At 36.3% G+C, this 21,755-nt stretch overlaps 1 protein-coding gene across 2 annotated transcripts; it reads right to left on the bottom strand.

The window, feature by feature from the left end:
- Positions 1-2,285: 2,285 nt before the first annotated feature.
- LOC149091681 (uncharacterized) lies at positions 2,286-3,941 on the bottom strand. 2 transcript variants are annotated; one of them, XM_089258227.1, is made up of 4 exons: positions 3,841-3,941; positions 3,351-3,777; positions 3,097-3,279; positions 2,286-3,025 (listed from the first exon to the last, which is right to left on the bottom strand). In XM_089258227.1, the coding sequence occupies exons 2-4, from the start codon at positions 3,746-3,748 to the stop codon at positions 2,446-2,448; spliced, it is 1,161 nt and encodes a 386-aa protein (XP_089114353.1). In that variant the 5' UTR covers positions 3,749-3,777; positions 3,841-3,941; the 3' UTR covers positions 2,286-2,445. The 2 variants fall into 2 exon arrangements, with proteins under 2 accessions (XP_089114353.1, XP_089114352.1); XM_089258226.1 differs by lacking the exon at positions 3,841-3,941 and having other exon boundaries at positions 3,351-3,829.
- Between the last annotated feature and the right edge of the window lie 17,814 nt (positions 3,942-21,755).

Raw genomic sequence — 21,755 nt, 5'->3', positions numbered from 1 at the left:
TAATTTATTTGAGTTTTTCATTATTTATCATTATATGTCGATTGCAAGACAGACTGAAGCTAACTTCTAATGATGCCCTACTAGAAATTTCTCTGTGTATATTTTAAATGCAAATAGAAGAAAATGCAATATATGCGGGGTAACTTTATAGCACGTCCATAATTTATATATGTATAAATATTAAGGAGCATACAAAAATTAAAATTCAAATTTTTTTTTTATAAAATAAATAATTAAATAAAAAATAACATAATTTTTTAAATAAATAAACGCCTAACAAACTTATTATTAGCAATTTTAATTGCTAGAAAGCCAAGACCTAAAAAAAAAAACTTAACTAATAATAAAATTTTTTATAAATATAAAACCACCAATAAGAAATATAAAAAAAAAAAAATTAATTAAAAAAAAAAATTATTTAAAAAAAAAATGAAAAATTCTAAAGGAGTTTTCTTGCAAGCTATGCTGAAAACCAAATCCTTAATGAGTTAATATCCAACTGAAAAGAAAAATGCTCTTAAGAAAAAGCTTCACAGTATTTAGCTGGAAAATGTCATATGTAAAATTCCATTTAATTTTGAAAATTTATATGATTTTATATTAAATTATGAAATTATGATTTTATATTAAATTATTATTATAACTTGAATGTAAGACTATTACAAATAATTAATAAATAATAAAAATAATAAGTTTATTTTTATAATTTTTTTTTTTTTTTTCGGGAGGCATATAACTCTTACATACACAAATTCATATAAATATAAATGTGTAATTTTCGCATAAATACACTAATTAACCAAAAATTCGCAAATTTTTGCCGCTGCTATTAAGAAATGCTAATGCCAGGTGGTAAATGCGTTTGTGGTAAAGGTGTTAAGTGCTTAACTTAAAGCTTGCTGCTTAGCACAGCAAGTGCCACGCCCGCCTGCTGTGCGCAAATGTTGCGGCACCATGTGGGCGCAAAAGTGTCTGTCTTTGTGTGTGTGTGAATGTGTTTGTGTCGTTGTTGTTAACAAAAGGCAGCACCGCAAAATTCAATCAATATAATTGCAACACTTTAGCTAAGAACTTTACCAAAAAGCCAGCAAGAGCATACGCACACATACACACACACATACACATGTAACTATGACATAGTACGTAAACAATGTAAAACTCAAAAAAGATGTCCCATGCTGCTTCGATATGGGTGAAACGAGGTTGGCGGACACAAAATGCGAAATTGGCGAAGAGAGCAAAAGAAAGACAGAGAGCGTGACAGTGTGACAGTGTGAGAGCGTAAGAGCGGGAGAGCGGGAGAGCGGGAGAGTAAGGGCAACTGTGTTTATGCTTAGAAGTTTATGCATTTAATTAAGCCTCTAAAAACTTACGTGGGCCTGGGGCGACGAGAACAACAACAATGTTGATCGGTGGGACATGGAAAGAGATGCCCGACACATACATACATAGTAGTTTGTCATTGCCTGCGAGTGGGCGTGGCACAGAGTTTTGCAGTTTTACGTGCGTCACTAAAATGAATTTTTTGCAAACTCAAGTTTTTCATTTCGATTTTTTGTCTTCCAAAAAGTTTTTGTCGTCGCAGCTGCGACTTTCTTTCGACTCCATTCAATCATTTCGTGGTGAAAAAACTCAGTCAAACTATGAATTTTTCATGCACTATAAATAGGTGAAGAGCAAAGGAGTATGGGACATTGAATTAGGATAAAAGTAGAGCCAGCTGCTTAGCTAGCTCTAGCAGTAGTCCATCAATCTTTAAATTAAATTTTAATGCACATCTGCACAAATTTATTTATATTGCTACTTTTTCTGCAGAAACAGAGCAACATTTTGCTGTCTTAATACTCCAATTACTTCTACTTTGAGTAAATGCAGGAGCGCTGGACAGCGTGTGGATTGTGAACTTCACACATACATATATGCATGTGTTTATATTTCACTCAATTCAACTTCCACTATTTCGCTCCCTCTGCACTTAGAATTGCGCTCAATTCAACCTCCACTTTTTCGATCTAGCTGTGGATTCTGTTTAGTTAGTATTGCTTTCTCTTTTGCTCCTGGCTCATTACTTATTACGGAGCTCTTTTCTTACTCCCTTTACTTCAAATGGGCAGCAACGCTCAACAGCAGCTTTCCTGTGTGGATTCTATTCGCTTGCGGCCATCGCATGGAATCAACTCATTGCTTAAGTAGATGCATGTGCATGTGTGGGTGTGTGTGCGTAGAAATTTTTATTATAGAGTCTCTTATGAAAGTACAAATTGTATTATATAAAAGCTGATAAATTTTGTATTGTATGCAATTCGATCGGCATTAGCAACGCTAATAAAAATTTGTTTGAACTAGCTTACCGAAACATATTTTAAGTATAAGCACGATTTTTATAATACATGCATATATGTATATATACATATACGTATATATATATATATACATTGACAATAGTTACATCATAGTACATCCGCTCTTACGGGTGTTTTTCGGCATATTTTGCGGTTTTGGTCGTTGGCGTCCCCTAAACTGCTCATTATTGGGTAAATGTCCATTATCCGGTTCCTGTTCTTCAGATTCATCGTCTTCGTCGCCGTCGCCGTCGTCATCATCATCATCGTCGTCCTCTCTGTCGCTACGTCCATCCGATTGTAGATCATACAGGCTCGACTTCTGTCCCTTTTTATATGTCAGCGTAACCTCGTTGAAATCATCGTCATCTTGAATTTCACTCATCGTGAGTGTTTGGCTAAGGTCCTGAATATCGGGAGTACTCTCTGCCTCATCGAGGGGAAGTCCATATTGTTCAACTGACTGGGACACAAGCCTAATCTGACTCAAGCTTTCAGGCTCTGGGCTCGCCAGTTCGGGCACTGAGAGTCCGTCAGCTCTATTTGTATCTATAATTTGAGGACTCTCTCGCTGATTTTCGCCCGACAGGGACGAGTCGCCTTTTGTCTTCCGTCCCTTCACCGGTGTCTTCTCGTAGCGCCTGCGCTTCGAAGATGATGGACCATCATAACCCGAATCATCTCTATAGGCGAATAGTTATCTGCTTGAGAAACCCCAGATCTCAGACCCCATTTAGCACCTTCTATTACTTACGATTTTCTCTTTGTAGCCACCTTGGGACTCGTGCGCGTATAGAGCGGACGCCTCTGCGACACGGGCTGCGTCACGGGCTGCGTCACGGACTGCGTCACGGGCTGCGTATTCTTGGTCGCAGTTTGCTTTCTCTTACGCAAGCTCGGGGGTGTAGCTTTCTTGGGAGTACCGCCGCGATGGCCTCTGTATGATGAAGGGTAAGGAATTTAACATTTGGTGTATAACGTTTGGTTCACTGAATTACACTGTCCTACATTTTCAGGCCCCTCGTTAACTTTTTCGGTGATTTTGGTTTTTTGGCGATTCGCCTTGCTCTTGGTGATTTTGATGACCTAGGTATCTTACTGGTCTTAGCCTTGGCCTTCGGAGTATGTATGGGCCGACGGCCTGCAATGTCTGTGTAATTGCGACTTCGTAGTTTGATTGGGCAACTGGAACCACAGTTGAGGTGCTCCTGTAGCTCCTTCAGCTCTTGCAGGTCGTTCAGGTCCATCATCTCCTGATCAAACTCATCAAAGAGTACAGAAGTGTCGGGCTGTGAGCTGTGCTGATCCACTGGCATAGTCGTCAGTTGAGCTATTTGGGCCGCTGTTGCTGCTGCTGCTGCGATCACGGTTTGCAGGAAACTTTCTGAATCGCCTAAAGATGCCATGAGTATCGGAGTTTTCTACGGTTAAAAAACTATTGAGGATACGTATTATAAAACAAAAAACAATAAAATGACAAAATTAAAATATTACATACAAAATTTTGTTATATTTAAACTTGTTTTGTCTATGCCCTACTGTGGAAATTTGACACACAGACTCTAAGCGCCGAGATATGTTAAAATTCTACAAATAACAGTCTACTGAGATTGTTGAGAAACAGCAAATCAAATGTGGAAAGTATGATGAGCATGAGCATGAGAAAATTCAACTCTTGCGCTTAAGAACACACAGTATAGCTTACTTTCACTCAACGGCTGTACTCCCAGCATAGCTTACTTTCCACCTATCTTCGCTCTAGTTTGTGCTCTCTGGGCTCTTTAGGATTATTTTAATATTTTTTACTCATATTATTGCCAAAAAGCAGTGAAATCGAGCATAAATTATATCTTCATAATTAGCTTAGAGCACAAAAGAGAACGATTCAGAACCGATCCCCTTGCTGAGCGTAATTTTGTGGACTCTAAGTGAATTGCCCACGCTACCTGCACTACTTACACCCAGTGTTGCCAGGTTTTGAGACATAAAAATAGCAAAATCGTCTCTAAAAAATAGCTGAAAATAGCTAAACGAATTTTAAAATAGCTTACAAAATAGCTGAAACCTTTATGCATTATGCATTTACTTTAAATTTTATTTTTAAATGTTATTTAATAATGTTACAATTTGGTCCACATCCAAATTATCATCAGAATTATATTTTTGATTAACTGGAATCATTTTTAAATATTTGGAAGGCACGGTATAATCATGGCAGCATTTGCCATTCCTGCGCAATCCATATCTGCAAATAAAACACATAAAATATATGCCTTATGCTTAAGATAGCGTCAAGCGTCTTCAGTTGCATTCTGTTTCTTAAATTGGATTTAATTAGATTCATTTGGCTAAATATTCGTTCTACTTCTGCGTTGGACCATGGTAAAGATAACAGCTCCAACGCAAACTCAGCCAAATCCTTAAAAACTTTTACGCCACCGGCATCAGTATATTTAAGGACTTCCGCCCAGAACTTGACTGTCTCTGAAGTGTTGTGCCACTCAATGAAATTTATTTTTGCGTATTGCCGCAGAATAGTTTCAATGTTTTTACATTGAAAACATTTGAGGATTGGTAATAACGTACAAACATAATGCCGCCTCCTCCTTTGCACTTTTAGTTGTTGCCAATGGCTCGAAAACAATTTTGTTTTTTTGCCCAAAGGCGCCAACCGTTTTATGTTTTTTTGTCGCGACATGCATTTTTATATCGTGCAATTACGCAAAAACACTGCATTTGCAGTATATACAATACGCCCGCGTGTTGTCCGACTCATCCTCCTTAATCCAATCCTTAAATTCGGTGATTGTTTTCCAGGAATCACGAAATTTCTGCTTATATTTTTTATCCATCACAATTAATGCCAAGAAGCGCGCCAAGAAGAATTAGCGATGGTATAAGTTCACAAGTACGATAAAGTCGTGGTGGTAGTATCGCGCAGACCATTACGTACAAATTGGGACTTAATCGAAAAATGTTTTTTTTTTTTTTTTTTTTGCTTTAAATACTAAAATCAAATAAAAATATTCGTTTGTAAAATAGCTAAATTTATAGCTAATAGCATTTTCAAAATTTTCATAGCATTTAGGGTTCAAAAATAGCTAAAAATGCTATTAAATAGCTAATCTGGCAACACTGCTTACACCACATTCACGCTCAATAGTAATCTAACCAATCACATTGCACGCTCTCTCCTAGGAACGTTTATTCGCATGAGTGTGTGTGTGTGTGAGTATGCATGTGTGAGTGTGTTCTTACGAGAGCCATGCTCAATTAAAAATGAGAACGGGGCATTATTGCGTTTGTGCTGTAACCTACGTCTTCGTCTCTGTTGTTTTCAGCCATGTAAATGTAATGTAATATCTCTTTAAAGTGAGCTCAAACCAAGCCAAAATAAATAAATAAAATAATTACTGATGATTACAGCTCATATTACCCAGAGAGGAGAGGACAGAGGCGCTTCACTCAAGCCTTGCAGCAACCATCGAGGAAAATAACCGCTGCGAAAACTTTGCCAGCTGTATTACATTACGCCTTTAATTTCATTAGATGCCAACGAGCTGGGCGGCGGCTGGGAGTGCAGGCTGTAAGCGTGAGGGGTCCGTGGCCATGGGGGACACACGCAGCGTCAGTGGCCCATAAAATAGAACAAAACACTTGTAAAGTCAGAAGAGGAGGCGGAAGGGAAGAAGAGGGAGACAGGGAGGCCAAGAGAGAGAGAGCACGAGAGGCAGAGACGCGTGAAGCTCATATTCCAGGGCGACATCGTCGGCGCCATTGCAACGCAGCAGGCAACCCGAACGGGTTTGCTCTGTGTTCACATAGAGCGAGATCCTGCCGGCTCATGATGCCTTTTTCGTGGCAGGACGTCGCGTTAGAGTTTATTATTTAATACTTTGAGCGTCGTGCGTAGAAATTAGCAGCCATAAATCAATGAAACGACTCGCACAAGTCCACAATTAGCCAGAGTCCCCTGTCTCGGACTGTGTCTTGCCTCGTCATCAGCCTCGCGTCGCGTCGGATGGACAGCGTACAATTATAAGAGTTAGTGTTGGGTAATTAATTTTTATGTTGTATGCATAAGATACACTTGCCTGCGGATGTCTGTGCGTGAATCTGAAGCATTAACAGCTTCCATAGCTCGTACAACAATTACTGCAAAACGCTGTGGGATTGAACGTCAGGCAGTAAACATATTAATATACATATGTATTACCATATACATATATCACCAGCACATGGAACTTGCTCGTAAAAGTAGTAGTTCAATTATCTTCTACGCCAAAAAAAAGCTCAAAGTCCACACTCTAAAGCTCATAAAGGAATCATAGCTTGAAAGCTGAGCTGAACGCTTTATGCAGAGTCATTGAAGAGATCCACACTAGCACACACACGCACACTCTAACAAACGGCGCGAATGTGTGGAAGCCAGCCAATGAGCGGTGTGGATAATGAGAGCATGAGAATGATGTTATTCTTCGAGAGCTTTTATTTCTCTCACTGTCAACACACAAATAATAGCTATTATTGTATGGTATTATATTATATTATTATTTTTATGCTATTTTATTTTATCTTCATTGGCTCCCTTGTTTCTTGTCTATGTTCAGTTTGTCTTTTATTTAAGATTTGGCATTTCATTTAAGCCCGAAACTCAACCTGTTCGGGCACGAGAGCTTATCAAGCATGATTATATAATCTGCGCAATTGCCGACAATAAACTTCTTCTGCACAAAAAATACAAATAAATAAAACAACAACAAAAATGCACACAAAAATTTTATTATCACATTGCCACACAGCTAATTTGCAACAAACAGACAGAGCGTGAGCGTAAGAGAGACAGAGAGATAGATAGACAGAGCGAGAGAGGCAGAGAGAATGGTGCAAAAGAAAAAAAAAAGAGTGCAGTGAATTATATTTTCGCAATAACTTGGCAGTCGGCAGACGCTGCTTTTTATATGTATGCATGTGTGTGTGTGTTGGTGTGCGTGTGTGCGCATTTGTATCTGTAGCTCTGTGGCAATAATAATAATAAGATGCAAACAAAATGCCGCTGCTGCGCTACGTGCAGCTGCAACACGAAGCGGCGCACAAAAGTACGCTACGAGAATGGGGCCAAGCTCAGTGAGTGAGCGAGTGAGCGAGTGAAAGAGAAAGGAGATCCAGTGCCTGGCAGAGCCAGTGCAGCCTGTGTTAGAGCCTCATTCTCATGGGCATATAAAGGAATTTACATAGATTTTTTAACGCAATAAGCGAAATGTGACTGCGAAATCCAATTTGTAATGAGAAAAGTAGTGTGTGCAACTCCAGTAGGCAGATATCTATATGTGCACATATACATATATGTATATGTGTGTGTGTCTGTGTGTGTGTGTGTATGCAAATTATATATTGCCGCATATTTCCGGGCGTATTTATGGTGTGCACTTTACATTGGAGCGTGCTAAAATTATGCAATACAATTATGGCATCAGAACAAGAAGAAGAACAAGAAGAAGAGGAGCAGCCCACTTGGATCTCCTGAAGCGCGTCGTAGTTTTCTTCTTCTTTAGTTTTTGTTTATTTTACAAACGCTTAAAGAACGTGACTTGTTTTGAGCGACTTAGTTGGGCCTGGCATACGAAATCGTAATTCCAGTTTTGGGCTTACGATTCCTAGCCGAATTCTTCAAAATGGAATGCTTGGAATTTAGGAGTGGCTTTTTGGCTTAAAGTTGCGCCAAGAACGACATCTAAATGGATTACGTTTTTGTTGTTATTGAAAATTAACAACATAATGCTAGATATGATATATAGAGAGGTCAGGGTTTTGTTGAGCCCTTGCAATGCTGCCCTCCCAATTGTAACTCTTAGATTATACTCGATATTCACACATACATGCGTCAATATTTTATGATAAATAAATATTTTTAGCTTTTTAGAATTTTGTACCCTGTATGCTTTGTTTTTTTGGAATATTTTCTTTACTTTGTATATATTATCATCAAATACATTGCACAAAATTACAAAATAAAAAAATCAGACAGAAAATAAAATCTAGTTTTTTTTTTTGTTATTTATAAACAGAAAGGAAATAAGCATACGCTCTCAGTGTGTCTGACTCTCTTTTGATCTCTCTCTCTCTCTTTGGGCACCCTCACACTCAAAACTTCAGCTTCCACAAAAAAGCTTTCATTGTTGCGCTATTGGCATCCCGCTCGCACTCACGCTTAACGACGCCAGTTAATGTCTCGCTGCTGCTGTTGGGTAATGACAAAACGTGATTTTTTTAGCACTTTTGTTTCTTGTTTGTTTTTATTTTTTTCATAATTCTTGTTTCTTTTGTGCTTTTTACATTCATTTCTGTATGCTGCTCAGTTTCGTTTGTTGCTGTTACTGTTGTTGTTGGTGTAAATTAAATATGTAAAAGCCGCTGACCAGCGTCCAGTCGCAACGACAATTTCCCGCATTTTATTTTGGCTTTGCATTTTCTCTTTTTCCCATTGGCTTGCAGCTGGCTTCGAAGGTGTCGTAAAATGAAAGTTCATAAATATTTAGCGCACGTTTTATTAGTTGCCAGAGAGCAGGCCTTCGCAATTTGATAGCCCTGGGCATTGTTGTTGTTGTTCTTGTTGTATTTGATCTAAGGTCTAATAACCCTATGCATGTTGCACATAATTAGCTGATCAAGTCTGTGTAGCAGCGACTCATTGCCTGTCTTCAGCTCAATGAACCGCCAGGCCAATGTCAACCAATTCGATGCTGCGGAAATCTTTCATGGGTAATTTTCAACACTCGAGCGAATAGACCTTAAAGGGGAGGGGAGTAGATAGAGTCCTGGCTGGGACAGGGCAAGGCAACTCAGCTGAGGCGACAAAATTGTACAAATTCAAGCAACGTCAAAGCGTCAATTCGTACCACAAGGCGGTCAATGTGGGCGTGGTCTGTCTGAGTGGACTGGACTGGACTGGTCTGGCAAGCTGACTGATAACGAAAGCAGGCAATGCACGTGTTTACCTTTGGATATTTGCTGCAGCCAAGCCGCCCGTCCAGCCTCGATATAATCATCATGACGATGATGATGAGGACGCTGCTGTTGATGGAGCAGGAGAGGCAGCTGGCTGTTGGCTGTTGGCTGTTGTCGGCTAGCAATGCTGATGTCACACATTCATGGTCATTTTGCTGAGTCAATCGTTTGAAAAATTTATGTTGCCTTCAAAAGCAAAATTTGCCATCGCCATCGCCATTGCCATGGCGAGATAGTCAATAGATGCGGTTCATTTAACTTGACTGAATGTGCAGCGCTTGCTTGCTGCCGACTGCTGCCAGAATCAGGTGCATTTGCCAAAGCAGCCACGCCTCCTCGCCGGCAGCTGCCCACCTGCTGACCTCTAACCCGACTGCTTGTGCCAGACGACTGACTGAGTTGAGTTTTTGGGCTCTGCTGCTCTGCTGCTTATGAAGTGTTGATCTGTGTCTGATTTAATTGAAATTTGATGCCGTTTTCCATGTCTATGCCACGTGTGAGAAGCCATTCCAAGTCAGCAGTTTTTGACACTAGTTAACATGGCATAGCTTTTCATTCACACTCTCAAATCTGCTTCTGTAGCTCTATGAAAATTTGTGTTTACTGTCATACCGTAGTTTTTCCAATCAATTGAATTTCACTTATGGCTCGTTCCTAAAGGATTTTATGTCCATTGAAAATGGGCAAGCAGGGTATGCTGGTTTTGTGGAAGTGTTCGTTTGCCCAGTTTAGTCGATATAACAATCGCCAGTTTTTTTTTTTTTTTTGAATTTTTGTATGGGCTCCAAAACCGTATGGATTTAGAAAAATCATCATAAATTACTTTTTATAAACATAGCTGAACTTTTTGTTTTTCGGCAACAATATGAAATCTTCGATACATAATATTAAAAATTAAAAACAAAAAGTTAAGAAAAAATACGTAATATATTTACGTATTTTTTTAACTTTTTTTATTTTTATTTATATTTATATATGTATATTTTTATTTTTTTTACTGTTTGGTAATATTTTGGTAAAAAATAAATAAACATGAAGAAATTCAAACTTACTTCATAATTCATCAAATTTACATGAATCACGAATATTAAAAAAAAATGCTTTGAACAATAATAAAATTTTACTCTTTTTATAAAAAGAGTTGATCTATAAAAAAGAATTATTCTTTATTTATTTTTCTCATTATGTATTGTTGATTATATAAATTATAAATATCAGTGAAATATTTCATTTCAGGGTATTTCCCAGTCGAGCACTCTCGATGACTGAATGCAATATAAAATGTGTTTGAATTTTAGCCGAGAGCATTTTGTTGATTTGGAACTTGTTTTTCTTTTTTCACTGTGTGTCGCATTCGTAAACGTTTTACTGCAACTGTGTGGAACTGTAATGCAAATGTAGTTTGGCTTAGTTTGATGCTCTCTATATATATTCTCGACTGATTTATGAGCCAGTTAAGCAGCTTGCTTGAATAGCTGTTCTCTGCTTTATGGCTTGCATATGCGCTGTTATTATGCTCGGCCAAGTTAGCATTATCTGGCGAGTGTCCCATTAAAGGGTCTCGCGCGACTTTGTAGCACAGTGCAGCACAATTATATGCAACTGTTTTAGTGTCGCCATTTTAAATTCCATTTACTGAGTTGTCACACTTCGTTTTTTATTTTATTTTTTGCTCTCTTAATTTTTGTTGTAGTCGCATTTAATGCGCTTAAAGCAGCGCCAAGATGTACTTACAACAACAACAACAACAACAGCAAAAGTGTGGCCACCAAAGTGTCAAAGGCAGCCGCAGGACAACAACTATTATACCGTCTCAACCTCCCGCTCCCCCTCCTCAACCACCACACTTAACAGTCATAATAAAAGCGGCGGCAACAAAAAAATGAAAATGGCAAAAAAAATAAAAGAGAAGAAAATAAAAAACGAAGCAAAACTTAACAAGTTCACTTAGCAGAAATTAAGTTTTCAGCATTTATGCAACGAAAACTATAAAGAAAAACTTTCTTAATGAAGCGATGACAATGTGCTGGGCGTTTCATAGAAAATGCCAGAGACAAAAAGAATAAATGAAACAAATGCAACAATACTAGAGCATAGCTGGCATAGAAATTAAGAAACTCGCGACTGCCGCAATGCAATATGAATATGAAAAGCAGCGAGAACTGAGAAAATCCCTAAAGACTTTTTGACTTCACATTAAGAATATATATATATGATTGAAATGAAAATATTGCTTTTTTATATACAAGACAAATTTTTACTTACAATAATTACTGCACTCTTCATTATCATTAAGAGTGCTCTAAATATGGAGCCGCTATAGTCTTCGCTCAATTGTCATTAGAATTCCACTCAATTTTGAATTACGTTCCCAACCCACGCTCCACTCTGTGGAATCTATTCTCTCTTAAGCATGCATGCAGAGACTCTCACTCAATCGTGTATGTTGTGTGTGTGCCTGTGTGTGTGTTTGCTCAAAATCAGCCTCTCAATAAAATATTCACACTTATGATAAGTTCCACAATTTTATAAGAGAGAGCATAACAACGTAAAGTTTAAAATTCCTACTACTGCATATAACAGTTGAGACAAAAAAAGAAAATTTAAAATTTAAATCAACTTAAGTAATGCTATACAATTGGCAGACGTGACTAGCCGCCCACCTGAGGCATTTACAACTGGAAATCTGAAATCTGAAAGCGTTTCAGCAATTTTATTAATTATTTGCCAAGTGTTTTTCGATGGTAGCTCATCAATCGCATCCACTTCAAATTAACCTAATTTTTTAAAGCCCAGCTAAACTCAGCAGGCGGTGCACACACACACACACACACACACACATGGAATGTTTTTAAATGCTGAGCCATTTTTCAGCTAACACACACTCATACACACACACACACACACACACACATAGACGGGCGCGAGCGTTTTGCTAGCACCCCAGAGTATTTTTGTGGGCGAGCCGGAAAACTTTTAGCACGCACTATAGCTGGAAAAGCGAAGCCGAAAGCAACACGGCTTCTCGTCTGCAGCTGCTGCTTCTTCCTCTTCTTCATTTTTACTTATTCCAGGCGCGCTTTTGAAAATTTACTTGCCTCAAGATAAATTATATGAGCATTTCCCAAAGGTTAACGTGATAAATTTACGCCAGCGTAAGCAAAAATATTCCCAAAAAAAAAAAAAAAAACACGTGGAAAAAAGTAAGAAAATAAAGAAAATGCAAGTCTGTTGCCGCCGACGAAAAACTTTTGACTTCGATCTTGTGGGTAAGTTACAGCAAGGACACATACACACACTCACACACTCACGTGTGTGTGGCAGATAAATTGTTTATGTGTCTGTGGGGAAGCGATTAGTGTTAATGGGTTTTTCTCTCTCGCCCTCTCTCTCTCTCGCTCTCAGTCTCTCGCACTCTCTGTGTGTGAGAATGTGTGATTTCTGCCTTTGGTATTTGGTATTTGATTCAACTTTTGTGCACATTTTCATTGCTATTCCATTCTATTTTTCTGTTTGCTGCTGCTGCTGTTTTTTTTTTTTTCTCTGCCTTTCGACACTTTGGGACAACGCGACGTATGAGCAATCGATAAGTGCACACAGACATGGAGGCACACACAGACACACACGCGCACAGACAAACATATATAGACAGTTTAGATAGACAGTCATATGGGGAATACCTAGCATAGATATGTGTGCTTACGGTGGGCGTGGTCGCAGGCGGCAGGGGCCAGCGCTGGGACTATTTTCAATTTCTTGCTGCCCAACTGCAGCCATGTAAAGTTTTTTCTTCTTCTTCACTTGCTTTTCTTTTTTTTTTTTTTGGTCAAAATGCTTGCAATGCTGAGATTGCAGTCGTGCTGGGATTGCAGTTGCTGGACCTGGGCATGGCTATGGGTTAACTAAGGGATGGCAGCTGGGCAGGGGGGAGGTGGGAGGTGGGGCTGGTGGACGAATTGCTTATGGTATCACGAAAAAGTGGCCGAGGCCATTGTTGTTGGCACGAATTTTTGGCTGGAATTTCATGTTTAAATGTCAATTTCTCAACGAGCAAAAGTGACCAACGATGCGATTTCTTGTTGTTGTTGCTGTTGTTGTTGCCATTGGACAGTTTTTACTTGTGCTTTTGAGCTATATACGCAGCTGTTGTATGTATATATGTATCTATACTATATATATACTTGATATGTATGTTTAAGCATTTGATGTCGCAGGCGCTCAAAGTAGAGGCGTGGCTGGCTGAAGTTATAGAGTAGACAGCAGCAGCTGCATTTCCAAGTTCTTCTTCTTTCAATTACTTCATTGTTGAACAGAGTTCTGTGCAAGCGAGTGTGTGTGTGTGTGTGCGTTTGTATTGGTATTTGTATTTGGACAGAGATTGGTTTGTTTGCCCAGCTCGATTAGGCAGAAAGGCGTTGTGATTTGTTGTGCAAGCTGTCCAGATTGCCTATATTATACATCTATATCTCTCTCAATATATCTCTATATAGATAAATTCAAGTTTATTAATGCCTTTTTGTGATGAATTCTTTGGATACCTTTCTTTGCTCTTATACTGTATCAGGCGCTTGCTGGCTTCCTAGATGACTTCAGACTCTTGCTCATCTAGACTCTTCTATATATACTGTCCCGTCACTCACTTAATCGAGCTCTCCAACCTTCCCCCACAGTTCCTGCAATCTAAACGCCATCTCAATAAATCAATTGCCTAAAAAAACTAGAAATTAGCTCTGGCTGAAAACATTTGCGCGCTCTAAATGCCCCTGTGACATGACAATGAAACAGATGCAGGGCAAAGGGCGGGCAGGGAGGGCTGTGTTGGTTAGGCTCTAGGAGTGGGAGACTCTGCTCCAATTAGCGAAGCCTTTCCCTTTGTTCGCCTTGCTGCCTGCCTGCCCTTCAGTTCCGGCTGCTGATGCTAATTTTCAATTTTCATGGCACGCTGGCTGCCATCGATAGGCAGTTGATGTTGATCCCTGTGACGGCATTTAAATTGAGCTCTGCTCGACTCCGACGGACGGGTGGACGGGTGGACGAACGTTAGCTGTGAAAATCTCGATTCGTAAACATTTTGAACATAAGTCGGCGAATTTAATTGAAATTGGTGACAAAGCCCACGGAAATGACTATTTTTTGAATAAATTAAATGAGCCGCAGTGAAAATCTTTATTTATAACAGCTGCTCTATATATATGTACATATACATATATACGGGAGGGGGTTATCGCTGGAAGCTGTTGATTTAAGTTACAAATGCGACCCGGTCAAATATTAAATGAAACGCAACAAATCCCATTGTCAACGGGGCCAATGAAATTGCCAAAAAATTGACAAGCTATTTGCGGGGTCGCTGGAAGAGGGGCAGAGGGTAGGCGGGGCGCTGTTGATTGGCAAAAACTAATGCCAAGAGCTGGACGGAACACAAATCGATACACACACACACACACGCACACATCTGAGTGATGGACAGTGTCACAAAGGCGGCGCTCTCAGGTCAAAAAGAACAACAGAGAGCGCCAAAAAAAGACCTGAAACGAAACGAAATGAAACGAATCGAAACAAAAAGCGCAGACAGACGTGACAAGACCGCATGAAATAAAGTGACATTAAGCCATTTCAACGCAAAGGGGATTTGCACGTTCCAGAAGCTCTCTATATACATACATACATATATATCTATATCTATGTATATAAATATATATGTATATGTATATAGCTGACACATTGTATAAATTTACTGCCAAATCTAGCCAGAGCCTCCATGGCCTGACATGCTCCATGAGCCTCCATGAGCTCCATTGATGCGTTTTGTCTTGTTAAAATAATTGACAGGTGACCAGTGAGCGTGGGCCGTGGGCGTGGCTGGAAGGGCTGCGCGGAATAGGAAGAGGCAGACGACGCGACATCCAGTGGGCAGATTGGTTCCGTCTGACGCCTATATAGGCATTAGTGCAATTTATGACAATGCCTCAACAAATTGCGGCTATTGAAATTGATTGGCCTGGGAGCGAAGAGTGCGAAGGGAGGGAGGAGAGGGAAGAGAAAAAGAGAATAAGCGAGCGAACAGCGGGCGTGAAGCTAGACAAATTTTTGGGCTGCTCAGAAACTTTAATGATTGATGCAAATATATAAATTTATGAATTTATGGATATCAAATATATTTTCTCAAATATGCATATATGAATATAATAAATAGAAGTTAAGCTGGCCATGATAAGAGGAACTAAGCTTCAATAAATAAAAAAAATATATATAAAAATAAAATAAATATTTAAGAAAATCATTAACATCTAACAAGGATAAAATATATATGTATATATATTAATAATAATTATGTAAGAAAACAGAACAAGAATATTATATATAGAAAATTGTTTTTTGATTTTTTGGCAAATATTTTGTTTTTGTAATGCATACAAAAATATTTTTATTATTATATAATTTTCTTATATATTTATTTTATTTTTTTATTTCTATATATTTATTTTTTTATTTTTTAATATTAATTTTTTTATTTATTTATTTATTTATTTTTTTTTTAATTTACATACATGTAGTTAGAACATTCTTTTTCTAAATCTTCCATCTTTACTTTTCCTATTACTCCATAGACATTATTTATTTTATTGTATTCTTCAAAACTTGACACAATTAATTTGCTTGCTGTTCATTAATTTTGATTATAGATTTTTATTGTTCATTCATATATGTATATTTAAAATACATGATTTACCATTTTATATGATATCATACAATCTGTACGTCAGACAACTAACTATAAGCATATGATATGTACGTTTTTATATAAGGATACGATACATAAAAATCCCAATTAAATATAAGGTTTCCCTTTTTAGTAAATATATAGATTTTCACCCACTGTTCACAGCATTTTGATAGCCAAAATAAATAGTTTTTTAATATATTAAGCTTACATTGAGCTGAGCAAAATTAGTGAAAACCTCTTCAAGCTGTTTGAAGCCTTTTCATTGGGATTAAGAGTCTGACATGGTAAATCAAAACTAAGCTCTACAAAGCTTGTGCCAGCGAGTATTCAATTTACATTTAGTTCATCGTCCTCGCACAGTCGACGCAACGAATTTAATTTCAAATAAAACAGCAGCCGGAGATGGGGAAAAGCTGCAGTGGGGAAAATGTAGTTAGCAATTCAGTTGGCAGCCAATTGGAAATAGAAAGTAAATATTTATATAAATGAAATTAAAAGATCATGTCGCCGGCATCTTAATGAAATGAAAGCTTACAGGACATGACACACAGAGAGAGAGAGAGAGAGAGAGAGAGGGAGAGAGGGAGAGAGAGAAACACACACACACACATATATGTATATATCTATGGAAAATGTGAAATCAAATGTTTTCATTAAATTTCATTCGAGACGTGTTCATGCAATTTTAATTAGTTTCCAGGCAATAAATTATTCAATGCCATGTCCTAGCTACAGCTCTGCAGCGAGTCCACTAAATCCAGCTTCAATCTAATTGTTTTTCCTGTTTTTTTTTCCTATGCGAAATTTAATTTTAGACCAAAATTGTTGGCGGAACGTTAGAGGAACTGACGAATATAAATGATTTTATAGAGGCAGCGAGTTCGAAATATGACTCCAAATGGCACAGCTTAGAGTGTTACGGCTGGCAGTGAACGACAAGCAGATACCCTACAATGTAAAAAATGTAAAGTCCTTAGGGATAATATATAAATATGCACATTAAGTTATTAATAAAGAAGAATGAATAAATTATTATTATCAAGTTATTAACAAGGAAAAAATGAAATAATTATAATTTTAAAGTAAAAATAAGAAAGGCATTCTTAAAAAAAAATTGTAAATAAATATTAAATATAAATATAGTAATAAAATCTATACTATTATTTAAAAAAAATTAATTAAAATTGTACAATAAATATTCAATACTTAATACAAGTAATGTAAATAGTTTTATATTATTATTAACAATAAAATTAAAATTCAATATTAAATCTAAATATTGCAATTAAACTACTATTATATTTTTTATTTATTTATTTGTTTATTTATTTATTTTTTTCTCTTTTTTTTTATTTTTATACATTATTTTTTATTATATTTTTATATATTTTCCATTTGTAATATTCATATAAAGTGAGCTTTGGCATTTCAGTAGCTAAACTTTTCAAATTTAGCCCAAAACCGAGTAACAAATATTATTTTCATTCAAGTACAACAAAATCTAGACGAAGACGAAAAGAAAACCCAAACAAGCAAAATATAAGTTTTAATTGACTTGCAATGCGCTGAAATTTGCCAGCCACGAGACGACGACTACGAAGGGGAGGGAGAGGACGAGGAGGGTGTGAGCCATACCTGAGTCACACTCATAGCCCTTGCCACGCCCACACCAGCAGCCACAACGCCCTCTCTATAAGAGGGAAGCTAAGGCATCCGGAATTCAAATAGCCAAGTAAATTTCTTATCTTGAACGCAGCGGAAGTGGATCACCAGAATGAGTGTGTGTGTGTGAGACAGAGAGAGACAGAGAAAGAGAGAGAGAGAGAGAGACAGGGTCGTTGCGGTTCCCATGTGTGTGTGTGTTGCTCCTGCGTGTTTTATGCTTTTGCGCCCTGCGCCAACTTAAATGCTAACTTATGTTTAGATTTTGGCCAAGCGCACAAAAAAGGCCAAAACCAGCCACAGCGTGTGTGTGTGTGCGAGCGTGTTTGTATGAGATTTAGCCAGCTTTTTGGCTGCTGCAACTGCAACAGCAGTCAAATTGCAAAAGTTTTTTACTTTAAGCATAAAATATTTATGTCTGCATTTAGTTTTAGTTTTAGCCACGTTTTGTTCAAGATTTTCACAAAATGTTGTTGTTCGAGGTTTTGTAGTTGTTATTATTGTTGTTGTTGTTGTCGTTGCAAGTTTGCCTTGGCAATTTTATTAAAACGATATTTACCTAAAACAAAAAGACAGCAAACAACGCTTCAGATTTTACAGCTAATTCGTAAATGTTTCGCACTTGCTTAAAAAAAAAAATAATAAAATAAAATAAATTGTTGAGCAGAAGTTTAAAACTAACTGGAAATATTTCAATGAACTTAAGTTTTAATATAATATAATATAATTAATATATATATATAACATTAAAAATAAAATATTAAAATTAAAATAAAAATAAAATAAACTTTAGAAAATAAAAAAAATAGAAAAGGTCAATAAATAAAAATTTAATAAAATATTTAAAAAACATTCACTAACCATAATAAAAAATTGTTTGTATAGAAATTATAAAAAGTAAGAAAATTCTAATAAAAATATATTACATAATAATAGATAATATTTTAATAAAATATTTAAAAAACATTCACTAACCATAATAAAAAATTTTTTGTATAGAAATTATAAAAAGTAAGAAAATTCTAATATAAATATATTACATAATAATGGATAATAATTTAATAAAATATTTAAAAAACCTTCACTAACCATAATACAAAATTTGTTGTATAAGAATTATAAATAGTATGAAAATTGTAATATAAATATAAATTAAATATTTATCAATAATAATGATAAAATAAAAAATAATTGACAACTAAAAATATGTTTCTTGTAGATTGGGAAAATTATAATATATATAATAATATTTATATTTATTTAAAATAATTTAAATTGATAATATTTATAATATTTCCAAACAATAATAAACGCACTAATACTAATCTATTGATTGTATTGTAAATTATTATATAAAAAATATACATTCGAATATATAGGGAATTATTGATTTATAAATTAAATGTAATTGGCAATTGAACATTTCGACAAGACGACTCCTGATATGTGGTTAATCATACTGGAACTACATAAATGCATTTGAAATAAATATGTATATATTTAATAGAATATTTAATAACATGTATTCCTACACTTCCAGCCAAGTGGCGCAAATAGAAATATTAATAATAAACAACAAAAAATAATAGGAAAAACCAATTTGATTGTGATTCGCATTATTAATTAATAAGTGTCTCTGGCAGGCATTGGCACTCGTGTAATTTTCTAGTATTAATATATAGAATTTCGGATTATTGCATAATATGCGCTGGCTGAATATTAAATAAGTATATGTAGTTCGATATCATGCGTGGCATAAATTAATTAATACAAATGCGGTCTGTTAATTAATAACTAATTGCTGTTATGTGTCAGCCGCAGACGAAAGTTCAAATGGAGTTAAAAAAAAACATCTATATATAAATGTAATGCATTGTATATATTTATATTTATTTGAATCTATCTATATATATATATATATATTATATAGCTATTGACAGTTTCATCGTTGACTGGTTTGGCCCTAGTCCAACCTTTCTGCGGGCAGTTTATATAATTTTATGCATGAACAATTGCTTTGTAAACAAATTAATCAATGTGTCATACCTATCAAAAAGGGTGAAAAAATGCGAAAAAAAAATGCAAAGCATTTTTATAAGCTACTCAATGTGGTATTTCACATCAAATATGAACAATTGGGCTTTTTATTTAGCTTCATTTTAATCAATGGCAATGTGTCAATCGTGCGGCAAATCAGAGGCCTGAATCTGGCATGTTGCGATTAAATAAAAACAATAGACATGCATAGTAAAAAAAATCTATATATAGCAAGCAAATTAATGCCATATTTATATATGTAAAAATAAATGACAATAAAAAATATGTTTGTTTTTTATAATGAATTTCATTTATTCAACTTTGAATTTCACTAATGAAAATGTTTTTAAATGAAGGAGCATATGTTGGCATATATAAATTTTAATTATTGCCTTTCCTTTCATAATTATTTTTATAAATAATAACTTTAACTAAGGCAAAGTAATTAAGTAAATAATTGTTAAAAAAAATTAATATATAAAAATTGAAAATAGATCATATTTATAATCAATACTCTTTATATACTAAATATTATAAATATTTTGATGTAGCAATAAATTTGCATTTGACTTTTAGTTTGTAAACCCTTTGCCACAAAAAAACAAAAAAAAATTAAAAAGAAAACCTACCAAATATATTTTGAAAATTATATTTATATAAAAATTCTCTTTCAATTTGTCGTGCGAACTGTTTGATATTGTCCTTTGTGTTCGCTTCTGCTTTAGCTGTTGATTTTTATTCAAGAGTGCCGTAAACAAATGATTTCTGTTTATACACTCATTGCTCAGCATGTTACCTATTCAAGTTTTGTGGACAGGAAAATTTAATTAAAAGCAACGAACAGCTGCTCTCTCTAAACTGCCACCCACAGCACCAACAACAACAAAAACATTTTCAATTATAACTCAAGTTTGCCAACACACAAGAAAAAAAACGTTGAGACAGCTAGAGCTGGGCTGGGACTCGAGGCTGGAGCGAAAGGGATGCACGATTTATTGGGCTTAGACGAAGGGAACAACAATACAAAACATCATAATTTATGCTGCTTAGATATTGGGGTAAAAAAAAAAAAAAATCAGGAAAAACCAAAGGAATTGTAGATTAAGGCAAATGCACTTCACTTTCGAGTTAATTCGAAACTCGAATTCGAGTTCGAAACGCTTCGTCGGGCAGTGTAAAATAAATGTACTAAACAAATCAAAACTTTTCACATAACTTTCACATCAATAGAGAGATGGTGGGGGAGGCGCTGGGTGGCTGAGTGTATCAAAATGTGTCGGGGCTGCTCTTCCCCTCTCACTCACACAAAGTGTGGATTTATTGTGGGTTCTTATAATGGCAAATAGTTGAGCAGGAAGTGCTTAACAAAATGGCAACAGCGAAAGCGAACAATTTTCAAGCTCAAGTTTAAGACGCATTGTTCTGTTTTTTTATTTATTTATTTATTGTGGTTGTTGCTGTTGTTGTTGTTGTTTATCATGTGACTTGCGTTACATTCAACAATGGAACATTTTCGGTAGCTTTGTCCTGATGACGTGTCAACTCTGCCAGCGCAGAACTTTGCGCAAAATGAAGAAAATCAAAAGGAAAATTCGACAAAAAAAAAAAAGAAAAAGAGCAAAAAAAATACAAACTGCACGACAAAGTTTCTGCTTCTTTCATTTGGCTCTTGCCTTAAATTGAATTAACTTGAGAGCTGAGTCCACGCTGGACAGCCTCGCTGCTCTGTACGGATGATGGGTGGGGTGGTTCGGTTTGTGGGGCGGGGCGTGCGTGGGGTCAAAGGGGTTTTTGGCCTTTGGCACCGGCTAAAAAACTTACGATGATTTATTTGCTTCACATGGCAAAGTCGAGTGTCACTTTTTGAGCTGAATGCCGGCTATAAAACTCGAGTGGAGCCAGCGAAGCCAGCGAGCTGGCAAAAAGCGAAGCAGCAAAGACATCCGAGATATGTTTCTCCCGCAAGTCGCCAGTGCAGG

This window comes from Drosophila navojoa, chromosome 3, assembly GCF_054131105.1.
Source record: "Drosophila navojoa isolate 15081-1374.11 chromosome 3, UAZ_NAV_1.0, whole genome shotgun sequence".
Lineage (NCBI taxonomy): Eukaryota > Metazoa > Arthropoda > Insecta > Diptera > Drosophilidae > Drosophila > Drosophila navojoa.
The sequence above is the reverse complement of the archived record's forward strand: the minus strand, read 5'-3'. Positions and strand labels throughout refer to the sequence as shown.